General features: G+C 42.3%; 1 protein-coding gene across 3 annotated transcripts in view; it reads right to left on the bottom strand.

Moving 5' to 3' along the window:
* Window positions 1–16612, bottom strand: part of GABRG2 (gamma-aminobutyric acid type A receptor subunit gamma2) — a 77171-nt gene that overhangs the window by 35251 nt on the left and 25308 nt on the right. For all 3 annotated transcript variants that reach the window (XM_049829317.1, XM_049829316.1, XM_049829318.1), the window contains exons 3-6: window positions 15941–16008; window positions 14737–14957; window positions 3674–3756; window positions 2861–2998 (exon numbers count right to left, since the gene is read on the bottom strand). In XM_049829317.1, the coding sequence (XP_049685274.1) occupies window positions 2861–2998; window positions 3674–3756; window positions 14737–14957; window positions 15941–16008 (510 nt within the window). The remainder of the gene's footprint in view (window positions 1–2860; window positions 2999–3673; window positions 3757–14736; window positions 14958–15940; window positions 16009–16612) is intronic.

Consider the following 16612-nt stretch of genomic DNA (forward strand, 5'->3'; position numbering starts at 1 on the left):
CCAGTCACCAAGCAAGCGTAGCCCTCAGAGACTAGAAAGTGTTAATCACTGGGAGGCATGAAGCTGGAAACAAGAGTTTGTTTTGAAATGGAGTAAATGCAGGTATGGAAAGTTTACTCCAGTTTCAAATGCCTTAACACTACTCCCAGGCTCCTTCTGTTCTGTAACTGTTCAATCTCATATTCTCTAATTTCCCCATCTTGTGTTTAGGTTTCTCTGGTTTCTGTCGTCATATAAATTTATTTCTGGGGAAGAGTTCCTGGAACTGTAGTATAGTCATCTCCCCAACATCTCATTAATCTTTCCATTGCCTCCTCCACTGTACCTCAGCTCATATCCCTGCTGAAGCATTGGCAGTGGTACTGTCATTAGTTTGTACCTAAATCCTATTATATACAGCACTGCAATTAGTTGCATAAAGTCTCAAGACTTATTTTTGCTATATGGGCATTCAAATACTTAACTTGTGTAGTCAGGCTACACATAGGTTGCTAATAAATCTATAAGCTTAGAATATTTTTCTTGCCTTTTCTTTTGGGGAAACTTATTGAAAATGTGTGCTTGTAAGAGAGTAATTATAGGTAGAGTATGGGTCTGGATGAGAAATATTGGACTTAATGTAGCTCCCAGCATGCTAATAAGGCACTTTAAGCAATGAACACTCTTTAGGCTCTGCCAGCTTTAGCAAAATATTTGTAGGAGATAGACTAGATTCATGATAATCCCTATTTTGTTGTTGTTGGTTTTTTTCCCCACCTTCTAATTATTTAGATACTGCACCTAAAGCAAAATCAAATCTAATTTTCTTGCATATCTGTGGTTATAAAAACAAGAGGAACAAGGAAAATCAAACATAACTGCAGCAGCAGAAATATATACACTGGACTTTTCCCCAAATTTTTATACTCAGCAGGTGTTTCAAAGAAGCTCAGCAGGCTGAGTAGCTTTTACGAACATTTCTTCTTAGGAATCAAGTGATGACTAAAGTGACTCTTTGCTGCTTTAAAGTGGATGATAGCTGCTAATTACTTTTTTAAAGTAAATTAAAAGGGTTGATGTGTGTCATCTTATTAAAAACTACTGATGAAACATTACAGTAGTACTCCAGGTGAGTACTACAAGCCTGAATGGCTGTCCCCTGAAAAAAAAAATTTTCTTTGCATGGGCAAGTATATTAGTATATTTTGCTTTCTGTGTTTTACTGTTTGTCTCCCAGTATGTACTTTCTTCACATTAGCAGAACATTAGAGCATGCTTTCAATTCACCAGTGCAAGATTCACTGAATCAGTGGATCTGAAGCTTGTAGCATGTTAAGATTTTATTACTTTCTATCTCTGGCTAAAAAAAGTTTACTGGCGAATGACTCAAGTGGAAAAGGAAAGAAAAAGAGCAAATAAAAGAAACTCAAACTAAGACTGAAATAAAGTTAGTTTTCAGCCTAGACAGGATGGGACCTTAGACCATGCTTGGGCACACTGCTGACTTTTGTGCTTTGTTTGTTAAGGGGGCAGTCTGAGGTGAGATGTACTGCTGTTTATATTTTTACTTTGAGAGCAATTCCACCATGTCATGTGTAAGGGTGGTTATTAGCAGCTATGGCTCGCACCCATGCTGCTCTCTTGTCCTATTTTGCATCTTTATTTTTATTTTACTGGGAAAAAGGTCAAATGCTTTCTTCAATACCTGACTAAATATCTTCCTCAGCTAAAATGGCAGAAGATGCCGTAAGGCAAATGTGGCTACAGCTGGGAGGCTTCATTCCATTTTTGCCCTGCTCATGAGACTAAATATGTCATTGGTGCTTAATGTCCAGTGATTCAGGAGTTGGAACCTGAATTAATTCTCAACCTCTTTGTTTGCACTCCAGTGTAATACACTGCAAGCTTCTCTCAACACTAGCGTATCTCACTCTCCTTTTTAATACAACAGCAATGCTGACTTTTAGAAAGAAAATGGATGGGGATATTGCTGAGGTCAGAATTAACACAGATCTGAATTTAAATCAATATATTTGCCAGAATAATAAAATAAGGTAAAAAATAAAAAGCAACTTGAAAAGAAAAACTGCTTTCATTTTCCTGTTCTTTTTGAAAGTAAGAAAACAAGACAAGGGATATCATGCACATACAAGAATATTAATATGCAATTCCTCTTTACATCCTTTCTCATATTCACTGATTATCTTTCCACTGAGAAATAAAACAATATATATGTCTAGAAGAATGTATTTTCCTGCTTAGTTAGTAGGGTTAAAGTTGCTATTTTTATTAAACGCTGAGTAGTTCCTCATTTATAATTTTAAATTCCATTACTTTTTTCCAAGGAGATAGAAATATGCAGGAAAATCATCTGAGACTCTGATTTGTAAGGCTGTTCTCTTTAATGAGAGTTGACTATGCCCTGGTTTAAGGAACAAAATAAACTTGGAGCTGCTGTAGTAAAGAGGTTGGGACTTCAAGTTTCATTTCTGTACAGGCCTACTTTCTGCTTCTGGAAGTTGGAATGGGATTGTAAAATATTCAAATCAGTATCAGATTATCATTTATTGGCTCAGCTGTGCTGTTTTGTACACTGAAGCAGGATAGGAAGTTCCCTTGGCCACCCACCCCTTGTAGTAGTGACTTTCTCCTGACAGTTCTAGGTATTTCTTGCAGGACAAGAATGGACAGGAGACAACAATTTATTTTTCTTCTTGTAAGTTCTTCTTCAGAAATACTAAAGCCTGGATGGTTCCATTTAAAAGACTGTAATTGTTCAGTGAAGTTCCAATGCTATGTTCTAAACTGAGATATCTTTCTTTTTTCTTTCTGTTAATAAAATCCTAAGTGAATCTGAGGGTAAAAAGATCAGTTGTCTTACCTGAAGTAGTCTTCACCACCTCAGTTGTATTTCTTAATCCTGTAAAGGAGAACTGGTAAAGCCTCCAGGACCTGGTGTCTCCCACCTCCACTGAGCTGCGCTTCCATTGGTAAATGATCTCTTCTCTCGGGTAGCCATCTTATTGCAATGGAAAATACAGAATGCTTTGTTTCACAGTCATTGCTAGAATTTTAGTGTACTTTGGGGAGTAAAAATACTATTTGCTGTTTCTGGAAAAAACTGAAGAAGCATATTGCAAGTAAATTATAGGCATGTTTTTCTCAAGTTACTTAGTAGTGCCTTTTACTTAATGTCACATTTTATTTTATTTATTATAAATTAAGATAGCACTTGAGAAAATTTTTCAAAAATCAGTTTTCCACTTTTGTGGACCCAATAGGATGCAATTTTACCCATCCTTCAATTATGGCCAAAAAGTCTGCAGCTGGACCAGGAATTCACACCTTGATCTGACTGCAAAATGACAAACTCTTGACTCCAACTATTGCAATAGTAAAACATCCATGCGCAGAGAGAAGGTATCAGGTCATGAGACCTTGATGCTGAAAGTGAAAATTTCCACTGTCTTGCTAAGATATAGGCATACATTAATCACATAGGACCCAGAAATTGTATCATTTTTTATATAGCATTCATAAATTATATTTGTGAACATATCTGACTCAGGTACTTGAAAATAACATCAAAATAAAACTGAAAATGTTTGGACTACATCTTGTTAAGGACATGACAATTTTACAAGTGGTGTTCAGTGTGGGTCAGAAAAGGCATATTTCTAAGCATATTACTTACAGCTTGAAAATTCCAGGGGGCAAGAATGGGCATCCATTGGGAAGTTGTGTAACTGTAGCTGACACTCAGCATCAATTGTCAGCCTGAGAAGAAAGAGATCAGGATATACAGAACACACTTGAGAAGTTTGTCCTGAAAGTTACATCATGGCAAGCAAAATGAGATTCTTAACAATATGGAACCTGACTATGAAATATGCAAGTATCTTTTTATATATATAATGTAAAAGTAAACTGTTGGTATGTATTACTTTGGATATTCCAAGCATGGTTACTGATAAGCAGTGTTTCTTTTTTGGCTACATAGACTCTAATCATCTACTTTCTGGATTGTGTAATAGAATAAAGTATCAAAGTTATGTTCCTATGCATCTGAAACGGCAGCATTACTCAGGACTGGCAAATCCATAAGTAGATATACAGGTCATCTCATGAGCAGTGGCAAACCTCTGTGTCACAACATGCCATAATGCACTATTTTACGTGACAAAAATTCTATTTCAGAAATGATGGATGTGAGTCCAAATTTAGACATCTGCATCCAAGACAGTCATGTAGACTACCTTCATAGCTAGTGGAAAGGTGCTCTTAATTTCATTTCAAAATAAGAAATTTAAATTACATCAGAAGAAGAATGTATGGAAAGGTGTTTCTCTCCACAGAATATCAGAAGAGTCGCCATGATAACTCAGGTGGTGTAGGTACTATAGATCAGGTAGATACACGTACTTTTAGAAATCCAAAATTAGATGAGATTGATCCCCTGATGTGCCTGCCAAAAACTACCATTTTTCATTCAGTCCCTTAATTGTTGCTAGCCTATACATAGCCCCAGCCCTGCCATGAGCTGCATGATACTTGGACTTTGGAAAGGAGGGATTAGGTGGGGTGAGAGAGGGAAAAAAGTAAAAGGAGAAAAAAAAAGGAGCAGAGTGATGTTTGACTGTTCAATGAGTCTCTGGAAAAACTGTACGTTTCTTGGCTTTGCTGATTTCTGGGTGTCCAAATGAGCAAGCCTGTGAGCTGGGTTTGTCTCCTGGCTCCTGCATGTAGGTGCTGCATTCGGATGACTCCCTGAGTCTCATACTGTGGAATACAGAGGGATACTGTGGCCACTAGCCACCAAGTTAATGAAGTCAAAAGGAAACTTTTCTGCATTAAGGATCTAGCAACAAATCTAATTTCTTTTGAAACTGAGGGAAGCCTCTGTTTGTGACACAAGAGAGCTGATTCTGTGTGCTAATATTATTGCCCTTTCTTTCTCATTTCCATCATCTTCAGTTTCATTTCAAGATAATCATAATGTGGATCAAAAATGATTAAGTTCTTTCTTCGGTATTGCCTTTTCTCTGGTGAATACATTTAACACTATTTGGGATAGGCTCAGTTTTACTGCTGTTTTTTTATTTGTTTTCTTTTGTGGAATTGAGTAGCTTTCATTCCCCAGCACAAAGTACAATCCAGTCTTCAAAAATCTCCAAGCATGGAGTTTTCTTGGCAACTCGTTCCACTGTTTGACCATTCTCACTGTAAAAAAGTTTCTTCTAATGTTTAAACAGAATTTCCTGTACTTGAGTTTCTGCACATTGCCTCCTGTCCTATCACTGGATACCACTGAGAAGATTATGTGTCTGCCTTCTTTACCCCCACCCACATTAAACACATTGACAAGATCGCCCGAGCCTTTTCTTCTCTAGGCATAATGGTCCCAGCTCCCTCAGCCTCTCCCTGCATCAGATGCTCCCAGCCCTTCATCATTTTAGTGGGCCTTCACTGCACTTTCTCCAGTAACCTCATATCCCTCTAGTACTGGGGAGCCTAACACTGGGCCCAGAACTCCAGATGTGTCTCACTACTGCTGGGTGGAAGAGAAGGATCATCTCCATCACCTCATGCAACGGTCTTTCTAATGCAGTCCAGGGTGCTCTTTACCTTTGCTTCAAGGGCACTTTGCTGGCTCATGGTGAATGTCCACTGGGATCCCCAGTTCTTTTTCTGCAAGGTGCTTTTTAGCTGGTGACCCCCCATCCTGTACTGCTGCATGGGGCTATTCCTCTGCTGGTTCAGGATGACGTTTTCCTTTGTTGAACTCCAGGAGATTCCTTTTGGCCCATTTCTCCAGCATGTTGCAGTCCCTCTGAGTGGTAGCAGAACTCTGTGATATACCAGTCACTCCTCCCAGTTTTGTATTATCTGCAGACATGCTGAGGGTGCACTCTGTCCCCTTGTCCAGGTCATTAATGAAGATGTGAAGATGTTAAACTGTATGGGCCTAGTACAAAACTGGGGTATACATCACTAGTGACTGCTTTCCAACTGGCTTTCATGCCACTGATCCCAACCCTTTGAGCTTGACAGTTCAGGCATATGCAATCCACCTCAATGTCCACTTACTTATTCCATACCTGAATCCTCCTCCACCAGAGGTAAATCTTACTTGCTCCACTTTCCTACTGGTCTCAGGGACCTGGGATTGCTGGAGGCAGGGTTTTACCAGGAAAGACTGAGGCAAAGAAGGCATTGTGCACCTTGGCCTTTCTCCTGGGTTCAGCTGGGATAGAGTTAATTTTTACAGGAACCTGGGAGGTGGGGACATAGCCGGGGCAGCTGACCTGGACTAGCCAAGGAGCTATTCCATACCATGTGCCATCATGCCCAGTATAGAAATGGGGAGCGGGCCGGGGGGTGGTCTCGGTTTTCGGTGGGGGAAGTGGCGGAGCGTCGGGTCCCGGGTGGTGAGCAGTTGCACTGTGCATCACTCTTTTTGTATACTTTTTCATTAGTGCCGTTGTTATTGTTGTTGTAATCTCTTTGTGTTTGTCCCAGTAAACTGCCTTTATCTCAACCCTCGAGGTTCCAGTTTCTTTTTTCTTTTTCTCTCCTCCGTCTCCTCCCCATCCCACCGGAGGGGGGCGGAGGAGTGAGCGAGCGGCTGCGTGGTCCTTTGTTACCGGCCGGGCTGAAACCACGACAGTCCTTTTTGGCGCCCAGCGTGGGGCACGAAGGGTTGAGATAACGACAGATCTGGCCAGAGGGTGTTGAAACAAATTTGCCAAACGCATTTCTTAGATAAATAGATGTTAGTCACAACGTTGTTTCATTTGTTTACATGGTGGCGTTTTGTAAGCTCTTATATGCTTTATGTATTGCCTGTAGTTGCGTATCTCATCTCTGGGAGAGTGATTGGGATTATCATTTTGCTGTACTGGGCAATGTCGATTTATGAAATGATTACATCACTGGTCATGAGGTTAAGCTGGTATCTGTATGAGGCAGTGATAACATTTCCATACTTTGGGCCCTTCTGTCGGATTTTATTGGTAATTACACCCAATCCATGGGGAAATTAGGGGGGGATACCTCCCCCCGTCCGTTCACCTCCCTTTTCTCCTTCCGACTAATTACAACAGCTTTTGAGAATTTTGAATATCCTTGGGACGTGCAAGCCAGTGTGCTGTTAGTGCTATGCCTCCTGAATATGTTTCAGGTCTTCTTTAGGGCTACAAAAAGGCTCTTTAAGAGTACCACTCAGAGATCTCCCCCAAAGCTGGATACTCATGGGTGGCACGGCATGTGGGAGGATGTGGGCAGGTATCTAGAGAACTTCTCACCGCCAGTGACTTGGAAGTTCACTCCCGAACAACTACAGAACCCTCATGAAGTGATAGAATATTTGCAAGAAAAATGCTGTGGCTATCCCACAGACACACAACTCACTACATTGTGCTGGGCCCTGGCCAGTATCTACCAAACACTGCTTGATACTAGGCAGCACCCTCAGGGAGAAAAGATGGAAAACAGGACAACAGGCACCATGGCTACCCCAACCCCGACAACAGACACCGTGGCTGCCCCTACCCCAACAACAAGCACCGTGACTGCCCCTACCCCGACAACAGGTACCGTGACTACCCCTACCCCGGTGACAGACACTTCAGCTAAACCAGAGAACCAACCTGTGCCAGTATCAGTCGCCCCTGTACAGAAAAAGAAACACACAAAGAAATCAGTTCGCTTAGTGGGAGATGAAGATGAACCAGGGTCATCGCGAGAACAGGAGGTAGAGGCAGAACCTGAAATAATTACCCGATCTCTATCCATGAGTGAGTTGCGTGACATGCGAAAAGATTTTAGCCGCCACCCAGGTGAGCACGTTGTTACCTGGCTGCTCCGATGCTGGGATAGCGGGGCTAGTAGTGTGGAATTAGAGGGTAAGGAAGCCAAGCAGTTGGGATCTCTGTCTAGGGAAGGGGGCATCGACAAGGCGATTGGGAATAAAACACAAGTCCTCAGCCTCTGGAGGCGACTTCTGTTAGGTGTAAAGGAAAGATACCCCTTCAGGGATGAAGTTACATGTCACCAAGGCAAGTGGACCACCATGGAGAGAGGTATCCAGTACCTGAGAGAATTAGCCGTGCTGGAGGTGATTTATAATGATCCAGAAAATGCGCAGTCACCCACAGATCCAGATGAAGTCCAATGCACGCAACCCATGTGGCGGAAGTTTCTATGAAGTGCACCACCAACCTATGCCAACTCATTGGCAGTAATGTCCTGGAGAGAAGGCTATGGACAAACGGTGGATGAATTGGCTGTCCAACTCCGGCAATACGAAGGAAGTCTCTCTTCCTCCCTACGGGCCTGTGTCTCAGCTGTAGAGGAGTTGTCCCGAGAGTTCCAGCAATTCAAAGTGGATCTGTCCTCCTCCTCACCTGTACAGGCCCGCATCGCAGTTATTGGGAGTAAGCATTCCTCTGCCCAAGAGAGAGGAGAGAGAAAGTACACTCGACGGGCTAACCTGTGGTTTTACCTGCGTGACCATGGAGAGGACATGAGGAAGTGGGATGGAAAACCCACCTCAGTCTTGGATGCACGGGTACAGGAGTTGCGAGAAAAAGCAACCAGAAAAGAGAATTCTTCTTGGAAAACTGCTGCTCCAGTTTCCCGTGAGCAGTCCCCCAGACGCAGTAGATGGGCTGATCTCATTTCTGATCCCCTTGAAGGGACTTCCGATTCACGTGTGCAGAAAGTGAGTAACGGATATTCTAACCAGGATTAGAGGGGCCCTGCCGCCAGCCAGGTGGAGGAGAGGGACAACCGAGTCTACTGGACAGTGTGGATTCGATGGCCTGGCACATCAGACCCACAGGAATATAAGGCTCTAGCGGACACTGGTGCACAATGTACCCTAATGCCATCAAGTTATAAAGGGGCAGAACCCATCTGTATCTCTGGTGTGACAGGGGGATCCCAAGAGCTAACCGTATTGGAAGCTGAAATGAGTCTAACCGGGAATGAGTGGCATAAACACCCCATTGCGACTGGCCCAGAGGCCCCGTGCATCCTTGGTATAGATTATCTCAGGAGGGGGTATTTCAAGGACCCAAAAGGGTACCGTTGGGCCTTTGGTATAGCTGCATTGGAGACGGAGGAGCTTGAACAGCTGTCTACCCTGCCGGGTCTCTCCCAAGACCCTTCGGTTGTGGGGTTGCTGAAGGTTGAAGAACAACAGGTGCCGATTGCTACCACGACAGTGCACCGGCGACAATATCGCACCAACCGAGACTCCCTGATCCCCATCCATAAGCTGATTTGCCAATTGGAGAGCCAAGGAGTGATCAGAAAGACTCACTCACCCTTTAATAGTCCCATATGGCCCATTCAGAAATCTAATGGGGAATGGCGACTAACAGTAGATTATCGTGGGCTGAATGAAGTCACGCCACCGCTGAGCGCTGCTGTGCCAGGTATGTTAGAGCTTCAATATGAACTGGAATCAAAGGCAGCTAAGTGGTATGCCACAATTGACATTGCTAATGCATTTTTCTCCATTCCTTTGGCAGTGGAGTGCAGGCCTCAGTTCGCTTTCACTTGGAGGGGCGTCCAGTACACCTGGAATCGACTGCCCCAGTGGTGGAAACACAGCCCCACCATTTGTCATGGACTGATCCAGGCTGCACTAGAAAAAGGTGAAGCTCCAGAGCACCTGCAATATATTGATGACATCATCGTATGGGGCAACACGGCAGAAGAAGTTTTTGAGAAAGGGAAGAAAATAATCCAAATCCTTTTGAAGGCTGGTTTTGCCATAAAAGAAAGTAAGGTCAAGGGACCTGCGCAGGAGATCCAGTTCTTAGGAGTAAAATGGCAAGATGGGCATCGTCAGATCCCTGTGGACGTCATCAACAAAATAGCAGCTATGTCCTCACCGACTAATAAAAAGGAAACACAGGCTTTCTTAGGTGTCGTAGGGTTTTGGAGAATGCATATTCCAAATTACAGTTTGATTGTAAGCCCTCTCTACCAAGTTACTTGGAAGAAGAACGATTTTAAATGGGGGCCTGAGCAACGTCAAGCCTTTGAACAGATTAAGCAGGAGATGGTTCACGCAGTAGCTCTTCGGCCAGTCCGGACAGGACAAGATATTAAAAATATGCTCTACACTACAGCTGGGGAGAATGGCCCTACCTGGAGCCTTTAGCAGAAAGCACCTGGGGAGACCCGTGGCCGACCTCTGGGGTTTTGGAGTCGGGGATATCGAGGATCCGAGGCTCGCTATACTCCAACTGAAAAAGAGATCTTGGCAGCATATGAAGGAGTTCGAGCTGCCTCAGAAGTGGTTGGTACTGAAACACAGCTCTTCTTAGCACCCCGACTGCCAGTGCTGGGCTGGATGTTCAAAGGGAAAGTTTCCTCTACGCATCACGCGACTGACGCCATGTGGAGTAAGTGGATCGCACGGATCACACAGCGAGCTTGCATAGGAAACCCCAGTCGCCCAGGAATGTTAGAAGTGATCACGGACTGGCCAGAAGGCAAAGATTTTGGAATGTCACCAGAGAAAGAGGTGACACGGGCTGAAGAGGCCCCGCTGTATAATAAACTGCCAGAAAATGGGAGGCAATATGCCCTGTTCGCTGATGGGTCCTGTCGCATTGTGGGAAAACATCGAAGGTGGAAGGCTGCTGTATGGAGTCCTACACGACTAGTCGCAGAAACTGCTGAAGGAAAAGGTGAATCGAGTCAGTTTGCAGAGGTGAAAGCCATCCAGCTAGCATTAGACATTGCTGAAAGAGAAAAGTGGCCAGTGCTCTATCTCTATACTGACTCATGGATGGTGGCAAATGCCCTATGGGGGTGGCTACAGCAATGGAAGAAGGGCAATTGGCAGCACAGAGGTAAACCCATCTGGGCTGCCGCACTCTGGCAAGATATCGCTGTTCGGATAGAGAAGCTAGTGGTAAAAGTACGTCACGTAGATGCTCATGTACCCAAGAGTCGAGCCACTGAAGAACATCAAAACAACCAGCAGGCGGATCAGGCTGCCAAGATTGAAGTGTCTCAGGTGGACCTGGACTGGCAACGTAAGGGTGAGCTATTTATGGCTCAGTGGGCCCACAATACCTCAGGCCATCAGGGAAGAGATGCAACATATAGATGGGCTCGAGATCGAGGGGTGGACTTGACCATGGACACTATCGCACAGGTCGTCCATGAATGTGAAACATGTGCTGCAATTAAGCAAGCCAAGCGGCAAAAACCCCTGTCGCATGGAGGGCGATGGCTGAAATATAAACAGTGGGAGGCCTGGCAGATTGACTATATCACACTCCCACGAACACGCCAAGGCAAGTGCCATGTGCTTACAATGGTGGAAGCGACCACTGGAGGGCTGGAAACATACCCTGTGTCCCATGCCACTGCCCAGAACACTATCCTGGGCCTTGAAGAGAAAATTTTATGGCAACACGGCACCCCAGAAAGAATCAAGTCGGACAACGGGACTCACTTCCGAAACAACCTCGCAGACACCTGGGCCAAAGAACATGGCATTGAGTGGGTGTATCACATCCCTTATCACGCACCAGCCTCTGGAAAAATTGAACGATACAATGGGCTGCTGAAAACTACATTGAGAGCGATGGGGGGTGGAACTTTCAAGCATTGGGATACACATTTAACAAAAGCCACCTGGTTAGTTAATACTAGAGGATCCGCCAATTGGGCTGGCCCCGCCCAACCAAGAGTTCCACATACCGTAGAAGGGGATAAAGTCCCTGTAGTGCGCATGAGGAGTATGTTAGGAAAGACAGTCTGGGTTAGTCCTCCCTCAAGCAGAGGCAAACCCATTCAAGGGGTTGTTTTTGCTCAAGGACCTGGGTACACCTGGTGGGTGATGCAGAAGGATGGGGAGGTTCGATGTGTACCTCAGGGAGATTTGATTTTGGGAGAGAATAGCCGGTGAATTGGGCTGTATGATATTTAACTGCTAAATAACCTGCCAATGCATGTCATTGTATCTACAGTGTCTATATGCCATATCAAGGGTATTATTGTGAGAATTATCCAAATGACTACAGGATGGACTTTTGAAACTGAGCCAAGTACAACAGCGATAGAACTTGAACGGGCACCCAGCAATTTCCTCAAGATCAACATCTTCGACCTGCAGACCAAGGGCATGAGTTGCACCAAATGTACTAGCCACAAGTTCCAGAAGCAGCGTACAACAACCCAACATCTCACACCATCTCTCTCTTATCCTGAAGAACTGTTACAACAGATAGAGCCCCAAAATCGATGGACACATTAGAGGGATAGCCCATAGGTTAAAGGATCACCGTGTGTGTGTGTGCGAGGTCGGGGGGTGGAGTCCATATACTTATATATAAGACAAGGAAAGTTGTAGTGGTTGATTGGGAAAAAAAAAAAAGTAAGATCTGGGCATGATGTAGATGGTATGAAATAAGGGGTGGATAATGTCCTGGGTTCAGCTGGGATAGAGTTAATTTTTACAGGAACCTGGGAGGTGTGGACATAGCCGGGGCAGCTGACCTGGACTAGCCAAGGAGCTATTCCATACCATGGGACATCCTGCCCAGTATATAGATGGGGAGCGGGCCGGGGGGTGGTCTCGGTTTTCGGTGGGGGAAGTGGCGGAGCGTCGGGTCCCAGGTGGTGAGCAGTTGCACTGTGCATCACTCTTTTTGTATACTTTTTCATTAGTGCCGTTGTTGTTGTTGTTGTAATCTCTTTGTGTTTGTCCCAGTAAACTGCCTTTATCTCAACCCTCGAGGTTCCAGTTTCTTTTTCTTTTCTCTCCTCCGTCTCCTCCCCATCCCACCGGAGGGGGGCGGAGGAGTGAGCGAGCGGCTGCGTGGTCCTTTGTTACCAGCCGGGCTGAAACCACGACAGCCTTTTTGGTGTCCTTTGTGACAAGGTTGCCATTCCCATTCAGCAGTGTGCCCACATTTTCCCTAGTCTTCCTTTTGCTAAGGGTGTATGTGTAGAAACCCTTCTTGTTTTCATGTCCCTAGTCAGATTCAACTCCAGATGAACTTCAGCTTTTCTAACCCTGTCCCTGAGTACTCAGATAGCATCTCTGCATTCCTCCTGGGTCACCCGTCTGTGCTTCCACCTCTAGTACATTTTCTTTTCACATTTGAGTTTTGTCAGGAGCTTTGTGTTGATCCATGCAGACGGCCTGCTAACTTTGCTTGATTTGCTGCTGGTCAAGACGGACTGTTGTTAAGCTTGAGGGGAGGTGATTCACAAAATCAACCAGCTATTCGGGAGCTCTCTTCTCTTCAGGACAGAATCCCAGATCTGTGATGACACTACCACATTTCACTTCTGGATTAATCCAGGTTGAATCCTTACTGGTGCTTGCTGTGATTCACTAGAACAGCTACGTATACATTAATAACAGATAACTGTTTCTAAGTTCTACCAGACTTATCTCTTTTTAGTGAAACTGAGGGGTTTGAAGAAAAAGGTAACAAAATCCAAAGAGACGGTAGTGCAGCTAAGTCCAAAGTTAACATTTCAAAGGTGGACCTGGGATCTTCTTTATCATACTGACTTTGATTTGCACTGGATTTCAATTCCGATCATTCTCTTATCTCTTCTGGCAATGCAATGTGTAATGAATGTAAAATAACTATGAAATAAAACTCCTTTTTGTAATTCAGACAGTTTCAACATTTAAAGGTTGTCTTAACCAAAGCTTCAGATCTTATTCATTAAGATTATAATGAGTGTGCTTTTCTTCAAAACTTTATTTTTGGCACCCAATAAAACAGAAGTGGAAAAAATACTTTGAAAAAAATGCAGTCTAAAACTCAGATGGTCTTATGTCTAACATCTTTGATTCTGTACTCTCATTTTAAATTATAAGTTCTCTTGAAAAAATTCTGTCTTTAGCTGCATTTTACGTAGAACCAAATATTATTTCACACGTAAGAAAAAGTAAAAAAAAAAAGATGCACTTAGGATTTTCACATTTACGAAGTATCTTATAGACATTGGGAATATGGTATTTGAGTTGTTACTTATTGCATATGTATATGTTACACTTAAATATAGACATAAGCATAACAATTATTGAAAAGGTGGGTTTTAAAGGTAATCTGTCTCAAAAGAAAAGATATACAAATGACTGAGAAATCTGGAAATGAGCATATCAAATTCAGATTTGTGAAAATTTTAGTGGAATGGGGCATATCTGTAGGTTTTGCATTAAACCTTAAATGAGCAACTCTGAAATGATAAACCTTATTTTCATAAGATATTTGAGGAATTAAATGCTTTTGCAGGGTGGAGCTTCATCTAGATAAATTGTAATCAATTCAGAGTAAGAGATCTTTGATGTATATCATAACTTTTATACCATCTACTTAATTCAAGGATATTTTGACTTCATCAGCTTAACCCAATAAAAAGGTAAAAGGCAATATGGACTAAACCAGTGGCAAACAATAAAACATACCTCAAAATGAAGATGAATTACTATAACAGTGCTTATATTCATTTTAGTATAGGAACGTGACTATTGTGGAGCAAGACAGTACAATCTATAAGAAGAAATAAAACTCTTTACTGTTGTAATATAAAATAAATTGCATGCAAGTAATATCTTCTAAATATTTCCCTTTTTCAGGGTTGTATGCATAAGTAAATAGCAAACCCCAATGGTTTTTCCTTCAGGTCAATGTCAAATTACCTGGATTCACAGGACCTTTCTCTTTTCCTAGAGAAACTGAAATTAAAGTCAGGTATAAATACCTCAATGTGTACAGCACTCTGCCATCATTCCAGATCCTGAGCATCCTATTAGGAGTTGTTATCCAGTGAGCATCTGCTTTCTTGGAATTTCGGAAAAATGTATCTGGTATCCAGATCTTCCCAACCATGTTGCTGTTTAATCTGAGCACTTTTATAGTGCTGTTGAACTTCAGACGTCTGTCATACCACGTTTGGGCGAAAAATATATCAATTGTATATTCCTGTTGTGTTAACCAGAGATACTGATGAAAACATAGTACTCAGCATTTCACATAACTCCTGATATGCTTTCCTTAATTTCATATGAAAAAAATGTGAAATACAGAAGATGGTACTAGAACTGATAAAAACAATTTTTTGTCAATTTTTGAAGGCACGGCTTACTAAAGATTATTGTTTAAAAACAATTTATTCTGGGTTTTTTCCCACTGACAGGTGAAACTAAGATGCAATTGAGTGGTATATGCACCTTTCTAATTCTGTGTCCCCATACCTCAAACCATGCCTGATCAGGTCGGAGAACAATTACTTATTCCCTTGGATCTAGAACAGGAAAAATTTGAACTGACTTGGCTGCCTTTATTGCCTGTGCTCCCCAGTTAATATCAGAAGCAGGGAACTCTCACTCCCTGGCACCAATGGGCAGCGAGAAGCCATAAAGGAAATTATTGAATGGAAAAGAGCAATCTGAGATTTCTTTCTATACATGACAACTATAAGAATGAAGTAGATATTGTGCTAAGGCTAGACCACTTTTGCTCAGCTGTATGAAGATATAATTATTTTTTTCTATAGGAACTTTGGAAAGAGGAGAGGAGAGAGGATCTAGGCTTTTTTCTTTTTATCTCTTCATGGCAAGAGTGGTAATATCACTGGTGAACAGTTTTTCCTTATTTTGTAGCAATCTGGAAGTTCAGTTTTATAGGAGTTAAACTGTCAGAAATCACTTGAAAGTAGAGCACTTAAAAGTGTGAGGATATGTTAAAACTGTTATTATTACATTTTTTCAGCATAGAGCTCAGTTTCCCTGTCTTGTAGAGATTCATAGCTCATACAGTCCTCACATCCATAATAATAATGAGATTTTAAAAATAATATAGGTATAGCACAACATTAAAACTAATGGAAGGTTTGTAATGTCAAAAATGATGGAGGCTTTGTAACAAAGTGAATATTGTAGGAAAACTGGCAATCATTTACCTACCATATTGATAGCATTCACAGGCCCAATGCTATTTACGTACATGTCAGTGTGAATTACTGTCGGTTTAACTGTAAGAGAAACAAGAATCAGTAACATGAGTGAAGGTCAAAATCAACTACATGAAAGTCAAACACAGCCAAAAGATTATTATAGCACATCCCTTTTATGGCTATGGTTGCCTCACATTTAAATGTGCATAGACAATAAATATAAATTTGCAGCGATATCTCCAGTTAGAAATTAGTTGGAGACACTTTGAGACAAATTCTTATATTGTTTATTCTATCAGAACAAGTTCACTTATGCTATGAGAACAAATACTGAAAACAGTGTTGTTACCTTAAAATGAGTAATAACTGACTGAGAGTATGTATATTTTGTGTCAGGTGATAGCAACACATCTGACAAAACACTATCAGCGAAAGCAAACTTATTCTTCTTATGATGTCTTGCATCACCCATTTTACATTATAATGCCAAATGCAACATAACTGCTGTTGGCTGCAGAGAAAGTTGTAGGTAAGTACAATTTCATGAGCCCAAAGTAAAAGTAATACTCAAGGCTTTAAAATAGGAATGAAAAACAGTTGTTAGATTAATTTATTTTGAAATTACTCTATTGTAGCTTTATTATTCTCATACACCTTGATTAAAACATGATTTTTTTTTTTT

The sequence above is a fragment of the Accipiter gentilis genome, chromosome 26 (genome assembly GCF_929443795.1).
Source record: "Accipiter gentilis chromosome 26, bAccGen1.1, whole genome shotgun sequence".
NCBI classification, from domain to species: Eukaryota; Metazoa; Chordata; class Aves; order Accipitriformes; family Accipitridae; genus Astur; species Astur gentilis.